The 12,840-nt window shown below is 37.1% G+C and overlaps 1 protein-coding gene across 2 annotated transcripts in view; it reads right to left on the bottom strand.

The window, feature by feature from the left end:
* WIZ (WIZ zinc finger) overlaps nt 1-12,840 on the bottom strand; it is a 74,325-nt gene that overhangs the window by 26,141 nt on the left and 35,344 nt on the right. Inside the window, exons 3-5 of one of the 2 annotated variants that reach the window (XM_081315866.1) lie at nt 5,093-5,150; nt 1,097-3,621; nt 518-883 (exon numbers count right to left, since the gene is read on the bottom strand). In XM_081315866.1, the coding sequence (XP_081171992.1) occupies nt 518-883; nt 1,097-3,621; nt 5,093-5,150 (2,949 nt within the window). The remainder of the gene's footprint in view (nt 1-517; nt 884-1,096; nt 3,622-5,092; nt 5,151-12,840) is intronic. The other variant, XM_081315867.1, reaches the window with a different exon arrangement.

Below are 12,840 nucleotides of genomic sequence, written 5' to 3'. Positions count from 1 at the left end.
CTGTTGAAAGCACTTAATCCGGAAGCACCCATATACTTTTAAACATTTTTCCCTAAAGTCCAATTCTTCCTGTTCAATTTCTTTATTTTCTCCTTTTTTTCCTTTTCTTCAAAACTCTAGCTCTAAAGCAAGGTACAGGCTAAGTTAAGCTGAAATTAGGAAGATGCCTGTATAATAAATATTTCATGGTGTCACAAGGTGAACTACATTCTTGCAGTGCTTCTGTATGTAATAACATGTTTGCATCATGACATATATTTTGTCATTTGCTCCTTTCCCCCCCTCCAATGAGAGACATACTAGTGAAAACAAATGCCCCCCCCCCCCGTTATAAATCAGCTTTCTATGGGCCTCCTCAATGGACCTTTAAAACCCAGTCCACTTCAGCTTATTCATACCTTTTTAGCAAACACCACCATTTATACCGTGCTATTATCAAGGAAACTAGAGAAGGTAGAATATTTAAATTACATTGGCATTGTTTCCTGGATACACATACAGTTTAAAAGGTGCTTACCATGTCTGAAAGCCTGCATGGTCTCATCACCCCAGGAAGAAGGGAAAGGGGAAAAAGTTGATTGTGAAATGCTGTAATCAGATATGGGGATTGTGGTTTTGCAGGGCCCAAACCCAAGCATCTCTCTTTCTTCATTTGGAGATGAGGGATCTGTTTCCATCACATACTGCAGCATGGGGTGTTCAGATGAATTGGCTAGTAGCTCCTTCAAGATATTAATTGGTGAAATGGTAAGCTCCCAGTTAGTGATGCCAAAATCCCGCAGGTGGGCCCTGGCATGGCTGGACAACCCTGCACGTGTGTCAAAGCCAGCTCCACAGAATTCACATCTCATTAAACTGAACGTACTTGGATCAAAGTTTGCAACTATGAAAAACAAAATAATAATCAGTGTCATATAATAAAACTGAGAGGCCATTTATACTCCTATTAGATCATAACGTAATAATATCCAGCTATTACAAAGATATCGTAAAAATGTTTTCGGGAAAGAAAATTGGAGAGCATACATACCCATCTTCAAGGAAATTTTTAAAAAAATATATAGAAACACTGAAAAAATACAAAATGAATACATACTACCTTTTTTCTTCTTCTTTTGGAAGGAAAATTTTTGCTCAATAGCTTTCACTTCTTCTGCAGAGATGAAGTGACGGACATTGTAGCTGACACCCACCCTATTCAGGTGGCCCCGCACGTGATTAGCTAGACCAATCCCATTGTGGAATCTATCAGGACAGTAAGGGCATTTTCTCTCCTCATTTTTCAGTATTGTAGAATCTGTACCCAGAAGATCATCCAGTTCAAGAGATCCTTCTAGAGAGGAATCTAACAGAAATGCACCTAAAGGAAGAGATTCCTCCATTCCAAAGTGTCTTGCAGGTGACAACTTTTTTCTCAGATTCTTCGTCTTCGGTTTCTTCCTCTTTTGGGGACAAATATTAATTTCCTCAACAAGAACAATAGGAACCATTTGATGTAACTGCTGTTGCTGTCCTGCTGATAGGTTTGTACAATCCATTGCCTTCAAAGTGCCTGCAAAAGTCCTTTTGAGTTCCAAGGCAGGTTGAGGAATAACAAAAGGTTTAAAGTATCTCTTCTGTGCTAATTCTATTTCTGTCCTCAAAGGGGATTCTTCTTCAGTTGTCCTATTGTTTATAGATAACCACTTGCATGGTTGTTCCTCTAACCCACCTGAATGGCTTTGGAAACTCTCTCTCTCAGCCTCAAGTGGCAGAATTGTGCTTTTATTTGTCATTTGGTTCAAGGCATATGGAGAATAAGCTTTTGATGAGGTAAGAGAGGACATTGCCAAGACATTCTGTGAAGAGTTATAAGGAGCTCGTTTCCTAGCCCGAAATCCTGGCATTGGGATGTCCTTTGTATTAGTGCCATTAGTTTTATGAAGTTTTGGATGACCTGCTGTGCAGTCAAGGAAAGAGTTGTAGTGGGGCATAGTGTCACAGTGGTGTTGTGGAAAGTGTCTGTCTGTTTTGCTCAAATAATCACTTTCCAAAAATCTTCCTGACTTGCTAGGGCTATAGTCATCCCTACTAGTCCCAGGCTGGTTCATGTCTTCTTCCAAAGTCTCTGTGTTCCATGGCAGGTGGGAATGAGCATATTTCATGTGTTCTTTTAAAACATTTTCATTTGGTGCAGGGAAGCTGCAAAGCGTGCAAATGCTAAGCTTTTTGCTTCTACTGTGTGCATTGTGTGCAACTTGAGATATATGTTCATTTGGCCTGAAATGTTTATAGACATTGTGCATAGAGCTGTTCTGTGGTTCACTGCAAACAGAACTGCCAAACACATTCTTCAAACCTTGGTTTTTCCTCTCCCTAACATGCATTTTTGCATGCTGAACAAACACTTTAGAAGAATTGGTTCCAAACACACATTTTGGGCATTGTAGCCTGGCATCTCGCCCTTCATCTGATAATTCATTAAGCTTCTGAATTTCTTCAATGATTCTTTCCCTTGATTGCTGATGAAGCCTCCTGTGCTGGTCTAGAGAGTCAATGTCCCCAAAAACCCATCCACACTCATTACAGGCCAACTGATCCAGACCTCTAGTGTCTTCTCTGTCCTGATCCAGCTTCAATCCTCTGTTATGCTGAAGCATATGATCCATCAAATGTTCTTTCATCTTAAAATAGATGCTACACTCAATGCACGTGTAAACAGCTGGATCCCCTTCCTGGCCAACACTGTCTTTTTCTTGGTCCTCCAAAAGGACATTGCACGTATAAGGTCTTGTTTCATCAAAAGTGCTACAGGAAGGAGAGTCCACAGATTTCAGGGGAACATGTTCCCTAGTGTCTTTATCAGTAACAGTCCAACCATGTTTATGGACAAGATCCATAGCTGTCTGAAGTCCTGATTTCTCTAACGTCCAGTCAGTTGGATTAGCAGAACTTATTTCATCTATATCAGAATCCACTGCCTGTCCCTTCCAGGGAGAGAACACACACTCTACACTGTTTGCTTTATTTAAGTGGGGATTTAGCATTTTTCTGAACACTGGCAAAGCCAACAAAGAAGCTTCTCGCGCAGACTGTCCCTTAATAGATAGGTTTGTTTCTACATCTGGTGATTTACTCATGTTTTGGGGGAGCGCCCCATGCCCTTCTCTGTGCCCAGAAATCCAGTCAAATCTGTGAAAGTCTTTTTTCTCCAGCACTTGACTTTTGTTTAAGTGTTCTTTGCTGAAGGTGTCTACATGCTTTGGTTCACTGCTGTGGTATCTTTCATCTTCACTAACAGTCTGCATTCCAACAAGTGGTGGTGAAGCCTGAGAGTGTAAGTGCTCGGTCTCCCTTCCTAAATCCTTAGTATTCACCTGAAGCATTGTTATGAGTTTGGATTCCATTGCAGAAGTGAATTCCTTTGGGTTACAAGGATTTCTCCATTCAGCTTCCTTAGAGTTCATTGAGTCCTTCAAACCAGAAAGTTTTTCTAAAGTGCTTTCCTCCCTGGAGACACTACCCATTGTCTCCAGTATAGAGCAATCCCACAAGACATTCGTGCTTGTTTGATCCACGGATCTGTTAGTATCTGCTTTACAACAGCCTTTCCTGAATTTTAAACAGTCTTCTGTCTTGTTGCTGAAAAGAACAGTCAAGGCAGGTCAGTTAAAAACTATAAATTAAACTATCGCAAGACAATTTTTATTAGTCTATGTGACTATTAAAGAATAATTGTTCTAAGTCCAATGCCAGTTTAAAAAGAAACAATTAATAACAATCCCCAAGGAACTATCTTTACACTGTGAAAACTTGTCTTTGTTTGTAACCTTCCATTGGGTGAAATGGTGCATTGTAAGGCAACAATTATTGAACCAAGACAACTCAAATGACAATCTTTCAAAACATGAAAAAGTTAATAGGGGTTTTTGTGTGTTTTTAACATGCATAAAAATTAGTTCTCATATTCTCTGGCCTCTTGGCAACTGATTCCTCATTCAGTATTGGCAATTGCTTCCTCATTCAATATTCTGTAAATTTGCATCATTGCATCCATTTCTTTTAAATTCCTTGCTCACTTTTGGATGGTAGATTCTTTATGTGTGTCTGTGTCTGTGTGTGCTTAAAGCTCAAAGCATTGTTAGAGACCCCACACATCCACTTTACGGTCTCTTCCTATTGCTCCCCTCTGGGAGGAGGTTTTAAAGTATTTCTTAACAGGACAAGCCGATTCTGTAATAGCTTTGTCCCCTATGCTGTCTGGTAAACTCGCAAGATTCATTTTTCTTGCCATGCACATGTATACATAATCCAAACTAGACTGTGTCATTTCTCTGTGTCATATAATATATGTAGGTATATGCATAACTCTGTATTTATTTATTTGTTTTTGTCATATTTACATAGTGTATATCGGAGATAGTGAGCCTTTGAGAGCTGAATGCAATAAAATTTCATTTTAATGTATGCCAATTAGTGTCCATTCAAAGTGACAATAAAGTTATTATTCTATTCTATTCTACAGCACATATGTCCACATGAGAGAGTATGCGTACATATTATTTGCTGAGCATATAGAAAAGGGATGCTGAAATCATGGCTTTTGGATTTACCAAAATACCCCCAGCAGTCTCAGCCAGAATGGTTAATGATAGGGGAGACTGAAACTCTTGTTTAGTTTCACAGCCACATTTCTCCTACATTATTGATATAGCAGCAAGGACTATTAAAATATGAAGCAACATACTACTTAAATGGTTAAAGGATGATATTAAACCAGCTCTAAACGTATCCATTTTTTTTTCTGGCAGTCTTCCACAATTTTACACTTTTTTCACAATTCCCAAATAAATGTACTCAGGATCAATCCTCAAGTAGTAAGCATGTTGTATGTTATCCATTTATCTAAAATGTACATGTATCTGGCTTAATTATGCCTCAATTCAAAGACAGGCTGTGGAATTTTCCCCGAAGAATTATATGGGTGAGTTTATACATTTCATTTTGCACAACATTAAATTAAGCTTAATGTTCCAATGCAAGTGAAAACTAAACTGGTCCACAGAATGTTAAAATGCTAAGCTAAGTCACTGTCATAAATGTGAACACTTACCAGGCTTCTTTCTTGTGAGTTGTGACAGATCTGATACCATGAGACTGGCTGACCTCATCTGCAAGAGAGGAAAAAGTAACATTACAAGCTGGCAGCACAGAATATTGAGGGTTTTGTATAATTTACAATCATGTAATTTCAAAGCAATACAGCCTTCCCAGCAGATAAACTCACCCAGCTTGTGTGCCTTCATGGGGGTGATTTTGGATAAGCATGGGATTTCTAACCCACGCTATTTAATCTTGAACACAAACAATTTGATATAATCATTTTTGCAGTAAAGCAGTTTAAAATAAATAACAACGGATTTGAAATTAAGCATGTCCATGAATTTTTCTTATACAAGTCACATTATTTAGCCATGCTTGGTTTTGTTTGAGTAATTTCACCACTATGGGTGACACCACATATTTTGCATTTTCTAAATCGCACTCAAGAAAGAAGTAATACATAGGCTGCATTAACAGAGGGATAAAATCAAGATCACATGAAATGTTAGTACCACTTTATAATGCCTTGGTAAGACCACACTTGCAATATTTCATCCACTTTTGATCACCATAATATAAAAAGGATGTAGATACTCAAGAGTACAAAGAAGACCAACAAAGGTAATTAGGGAATTGGAGGCTAAAACATACGAAGAACGGTTGCTGGAATTGGGTATGTCTAGTTTAATGGGGGGGAAAAAGACTAGGGGTGACATGATAGCAGTGTTCCAATATCTCAGAGGTTGCCACAAAGAAGAGGGAGTCAAGCTATTCTCCAAAGCACCTGAAGGCAGGACAAGAAACAATGGATGGAAACTAATGAAGGAGAGAAGCAACCTAGAACTGAGGAGAACTTTCCTGACAGTTAATCAGTGGAATGACTAGTCTCCAGATGTTGTAGGTGCTCCAACACTGTAGATTTTTAAGAAGAGATTGGGCAACTATTGTCTGAAATGGTATTGGGCTTTCTGCCTGGGTAGCAGGTTGGACTAGAAGACGTCCAAGGTCCCTTATTCTGTTTTTCTGTTAATATCTTCTAGATCGGTTAGAAAAAAACCCTAGTTTTCCACAGGTTATAATGTGAAGAAATGAGAGTCCGAAATGGCAGTATTTTACATTTTTAAAAAATCTATTATGTTCCCTCATAAAGTCCAGTGGTACCTCCTCATTGTGGTTGGGGGTATTCCTAGGAGGGATAAGTAAAGAACATCAGAACTGTATGCCAAGAGTATACAGTATACAGTGACAGCTAAAGGTATGAAAGTCATCCCACAGCTAAAGTGCATCTCTATTCAGCAGCAGTGATATTGGAACCAGATGATAGATAAGTAGTCCTCAATGAGCAACCACAATTGGGACTGACAATTCACTTGTTAAGTAAGGCAGTCATTAAGTGAAACCATGACTATGCTTACAATCTTATGTTAGCTTTCCTTTCCTTCACAGATCTGTGAAGGTTATAAATGTAAGGATTGGCTGCAAAGTTACTTTTTCATCACAGTTGTAACTGCAAACTATGAAGCAGTCACTAAGCAAGGACTACCTGTGTAGGATATAGGAACCAAACGATCACTTTAGTAGCAATAGTAAGGCAGCAATCCATACTGCAACCACTCCTGCATTTTTACCAAGAAAACCACATGGAATAAAAAAATATAAAGTGACGACAATATAGTGCTGGGTGATAGGCCCCTCAGGTCAGATGGCACTCAATATGCTATTGAAGAGCTCAGAATCTTTTAGAGTACTAATGGAGTTTTGACATGGCTAGAATTAAAACCTATACAGGATGTCTAATTGCTGATGTTGCCATATTGTACAGGTAAAGAAGATCCAAAGCTACAAAGACAGAATTATAGAAAGAACGTGGAATGCAAGAAGCAAGAACATAGGAAAGTTTAACAGAGTGAAAGATTAAGTGAAATGACTACAAATTGACATCTTAGACATTAGAGAATTGACATGGATTGAAATTGTACATCTTCAGTCCGATCAAACTGTTTATTATTCAGGACATGAAAAACAAAGAAGGAATGGCGTTGCTTTTATAACTGTAGTTACAATAAGAATAGTAAGAACAATACTTGGCTACAATTCAATCAATAACCAAATAATATTGATGAGATTTATTTTATTTATTTATTTATTTATTAAATTTTTATACCGCCCTTCTCCTGAAGGACTCAGGGCGGTGTACAGGGCAATAAATATCAAAATGTAAATACAAAAGTTAAAAAAGAGATTAAAAAAATTAAATAATTATGCCCAATAATACAATACTAAAAATGTGTTAAAACTTATTTAAATCCAACCCCAAACCCATCAGACCAGGCCAGATTGCTCAAATAAATAAGTTTTTAGATCCCGCCGGAAGGAGCGCAGGTCGGGAGCCATCCGGAGCTCAACCGGCAAGCGGTTCCACAGGTCTGGCGCGCCCACAGAGAACGCCCTCCCCCTGGGGGCCACCAATTGACATTCTTTGATCGGAGGCACCCTGAGGAGGCCCTCTCTGTGGGAGCGCACTGGACGTTGTGTATGGTGATCATTCAAATTTATGTTCCAACTGCCAATGCAGAAGAATAGGAAGGTGCTGTATTTTATGATCACGTTCAATTTGAAACCGACAGAAGATGCAAGCAAAATGTGCTGCTTGTGATTGGAGACTGGAATGCCAAAATTGCCAATACGAAAGAGGAAAACATAATTGGATCGTATGATTTAGGAAGCTAAAATGAAGCAGGAGACCAATTTATCTTATTTCTGCCACTCCAATGAATTCTTCAAGCTAACACTGGCTTCAAACAACCAAAATAATACCTCAATACATGAACATTACCAGATGGAATATATGGAAATGAAATTGATTATGTTGTTACTAAATAAAGTAACTCAGTGATAGCATTAAAAACATGGCCAGGTGCTGACTGTAGAACAGATCCCAAACTGCTCATATGCAAATTCCAAGTTAAACTAAAGGAGAAGGAAATAAATTTGTACGAGATGATCTTGAACATATATACTCACCATTTTCAAGGATGAATTAGGAATTGTTTTGAGGTTCTGATAGAAAATGAGAGGAACAGTGGAAAGAATTTGAAGAATGACTTCTTTAAGGATTAATGTGAAAAGAGACTGCCAGAAATGAAGAAACAGAAGAAAGTAAAAAATGAGTCAAAACAAGCCAAAGAAATTGCCAAGAAGAGAGGCCAAAGCCCAGAAAGACCAAAATCTCAGAAAGAAATTTAACAAAGAATTACCGAGACTTGTTAGTAGAGACAAGAAGCAGAATTTCAATAACATGTGTAAAGACGCTGAAAATGGAAACAGATATGGAAAAACAAGGAATGTCTTTCAAAAGATCTCTGAACTCAGTAGCAGTTCCAACCTTGAAGTGGTATGCTAAAAATATCAATGGACAGATAGCAACAGATTCAAAAGAAATTAAACAAAAGTAGAAGGAACGTACTGAAATACTGTACAGTAAGATGTCAACAGCCAAGATTTCTTTAAAAATATTCCCTACTTATAAGAATCTCTAGTACTACAAGATGAAGTTAGATCACCATGCTTTTGACTACCAAGTCTGAAGGCTATGGGAACTGATAGAATAACCACAGAAATTTGGCAAACTAACAGAAGAAGAATCAGTAAAAGCTCTTAACTAACCTATGCCACCATATTTGGAGAATGACATAGTGGCCAACCAATTGGAAGGGGTCAATCTATATACTAATACCAAAAAAGGAGGCTTAGCAGAGTGTGCAAAGTATTGTACAATATCCTTAATTTCACATGCTAGCACAAATAATGCTTAGGCTCATCTAATACAGATTAGAGCACTATATGGAAAAAGACATGCCAGATGTTCAAGCTGGCTTTAGAAAAGGCCAAGGAACATCAGACATTATGCTGATGCACGCTGGATAATTGAGATAGCCCAAAATACCACAAATAATTTAGAATGTGCTTCATTGATTATAGGAAGGTCTTTGGTTATGTTGATCACATCAAGCTGTGGAAAATGCTCATAAAAAATGGAAATCTCATTGTCCTCATGAAAAAATTATATACAAGTCAGGAAACTATAATATAGACAGAACTTTATGAAACAGGTTGGCTCCAGGTTGACAAGGCTGCATGCTCTCTCCTCATTTATTCAACCTATATGCTGAATATATATTAAGAGAAGCTAGATAGGAAGAAGATGAGTGTGACTTAAGTGGAGGAAGAAGTATCCATAAACTGTGCAATGATGATAGTTGGTTATTAATCACCGATCAACTCTGATAGTTAAAAATAGAAAGGATTTAAAATCAAGGAGCACACCAAAAAAAATGGGACTAAGGTTGAATTTAAAGAGGACCAAACTAATGACAACAGGCAGAAGAACCAACCAGCCCTGGGACTGATAATGAAAATTTTGAAGTGGTGGATAGCTTCTGCTTTTTAGAATCAACCATCAACAGTAAGGGAACAAGCAAGCAATGAATATGCCACAGACTAGCACTTGAAATGCATCATAGGAAGGCCTTGAAAAAGATATTTAAATGTTGGTTGTGTCTATACCTACAAAGATAGAATCATGGCGTTCTCTGTGACATTTGATGGAAGCAAAAATTGGAAGCAGGATAGGAAAAGTATTGCCACTTTTGAACTTTGGGGTTGGAGAAGATTTCTAAGAATATTATGGATAGTGATAACAAATGAATCATTGAGCAAATCAATCCAGAGTTTTCACTCAAGGCACAAATGATCATATTCAAATTCAGACACACATTGTGTAAAGACATGGTTTTCTAGTGAAGGCTCTAGGCTGGGAAAGGTAGAAATAAAGAGAACAACCAGCAGGAAGGTGGACAGACACAGTTATAGTGGTGATGAGTGTTCTATTGGAAAACCTGAAAATTCCAGAAAAGGGATAGATCACCATGGGAAAATCTGTTTCCAGTATGTGACTGCTAAGAGTCCACTGTAACTTAATGACACAATATATCAAGTAACTATAATGTAATATATAGAGTTTAGTTGCGTGGTGGTACAGTGGTTAGAATGCAGTATTACAGGCTGACTCTGTCCACAGCCAGGAGTTCGATCCTGAACAGCTCAAGTTTGACTCAGCCTTCCATCCTTCCAAGGCCAGTAAAATGAAGACCCAGATTATTGGGGATAATATGCTGACATTTCTAAACCACTCAGAGAGTGCTGTAAGGTACTGTGCAGAGGTATATAAGTCTAAGTGCTATTGCTAAGTGCTAAAGCTATATTTTGAACTAGTCTGTTTCTTTTCTAGGAAATTTTATCTATTATATTAGATTTGGGGTTAGCTATCATAATGTGGTTACTTATTCAAACTGAAACAAAAATAAGTATCTCAGAAATCTTCATATGCCTCCCCATGGTCTAATTTATTCTAACTCAGCAAACTCTGAATGATTCCTTTTTATCCTACTACTTACAAATATTTTCTTTCAAATGTTGACAGTCTTTTGAGGATGAATCACATATTTAAAAAAAGAATATGTAGAAATTGCTAAAGTTATGTTCGTGCAGTATTTTTGAGAATAAAGCAAAAGAAATTTATTTTGGAAATATGAATTGTGCCAAAATCAGAATATTTGCAGTCTCCTCTAATTATAAGCATACATATATCCTGATTGGCTAACTTTTCCAAAATATGTTTCATATTACAGTACTGTATGTCCACATTTTTTGCATGTCTACATTTAGAATAAACCTTCCATTATGTTGCAGCTATTTCTACCAATCTCACATTATATTTGGGTTTAGAACTTACCAAAATTTAGTAAAAAAAATGTTGTTCTTTTAGCCGGTCAGTAGTGTAGCATGTACCAAATCTTGGTTCTGTGTCAAAGTACTGACAAACTTCAAGCAAGATGGTGTCCAAGTACATGAGTTCTTAAATCAACAGAATTTATCTTGTCAGGACCCAAATGCTGGTAAAATGAATTAGAGAGGCAGAACTTGGCATTTACCCATCCTATCTTTACAGTTCTAAACAGTGGAATATTCTTCAGTTGCAGATCAATGCTGATCAACATTGTAAACAGCATTTATTACCTAAATAGAAAGCCAATGTTGGAAAGATAATAGAACCTTTTTCAGCTACTCCAGATGCCCTGTGAAATTCTTTCCAGAACACTCAAGAGAAATTTTATAAGAATAAAATTGGGCCCTGGGGAAGGCTGAAGAGATCATACCTATCAGGAACACCTTTCTTGCAGGATGTTACAAGTGTATTGAATCAGTTATGAGAATAGTAAATTCTCTTCTATGCAATTATGTTTTGGACAAAAAGCTAGTGCTGCAAAGATTGAGTGATGCTGAATATCAATCTGAAATCAGTTTCCTTTCTCAGAGCTTTAGAATTCTATTAGATACAAGTTCCTAAGAATCTGCAAGCTTCTTGGGACATTCTCACTTCCTTTAAGTTCAAGAAAGGATTTTTTAGGACTAGGCTCCCATTATTGTTTCTATATGGCTGCTATGACTACATCTTTGTACCCCAATGTTCAAGGTCTTGTGAATCTGGAGAACTAAAGTAGTCCACAATATTCTTATTTACTATAACTTCCACAAAGATCTATGAGGCAACTTTTCAACTCCCCTTTCTTTTATTGTCAGTGCTAGGGAGAACTGATAATTTCTATAGCCACTACATCCTTTCAGGCTTAAATCGTGACATCACCAACATGACAGCTAAATTTATCACTGCAATAATTAAAACTAAGCAACAACCAAATTCAAACTCAACCTGATAGCTTGGTGTTCTTGGACAATTTTATTTTTCTTTCCCTTCTCTTTCTCTATTTCCTCATTTAATATAACCCTAAATTATGATTATAATAAACTATTAGGTATTAAGTAAGCATCATTAACTATGCCTGAAGTATCCAGGTAGAACTTTATTACTGTATTGTATATCTCTGCATTTTATCAGCACATCTTGAATTAGCTAAAAATTTAATATATTACTATTTAAATACTATATTAGAGTGTTTTACCACAATATAGCTTGGTATATACTTCAATTTTCTCTCTCTATATATATAGTTTGGTATTCCAGTTCTTACCCATTGTATTAACTTTCTCCTCCTTTCTCCTCTCTTTTTTGTGTAAATTGTTCAGCTAACTTTATCTCATTCACCTTCCACTCCTATAATATTGTTACTGAATTGTACGTACAGTACATAAAGTCATTGGGTATAATAAAGGATTTGGTTTGAATAAGAAATCTGCTTGTTTCATCTTGGGTTAGATGTACAATTTTACATCTATAATATTACTCTACTTTTGGTCTGCTTTTACAATTTAAAATGATCAATTCTAATGATAGTTCATCTATCAATCTTGCTTTTTTCCTCATTTATATATGGCTATAAGTACTATGCCAGAGCAGATAAATTATATGGTCACAAATGGGAAGTTTCAATAATCTGCATATTGCAGCCCCCATCTCATTCGCCCACGTTGATATCAAAAAGTTACAATACAATACTTCATGGAAGACTTTTCTGAGAGACATGGTGGAGAAGGAAGGAAAGAAAATCTAATTATTCTTCCTGTATCTCTGTAATTTTCCTGAAAATGAGCTCCACTGAAAGCCCTAGAAACAGCGGTGAAAGGCTGTCTTCCTCTTTCTACTATTTTCCGTTAACATCCCACTTTCATAGGCATGACAAGAACCAGAAGCAAAGGAGAGACTGCTCAAAGGACATAATGCTCAAGGTGCATACATGA

This window comes from Vipera berus (assembly GCF_964194415.1).
Source record: "Vipera berus genome assembly, chromosome: 2".
Classification (NCBI taxonomy): domain Eukaryota; kingdom Metazoa; phylum Chordata; class Lepidosauria; order Squamata; family Viperidae; genus Vipera; species Vipera berus.
Note: the sequence above shows the minus strand (reverse complement) of the source record. Positions and strands in the feature narration are given on the sequence as shown.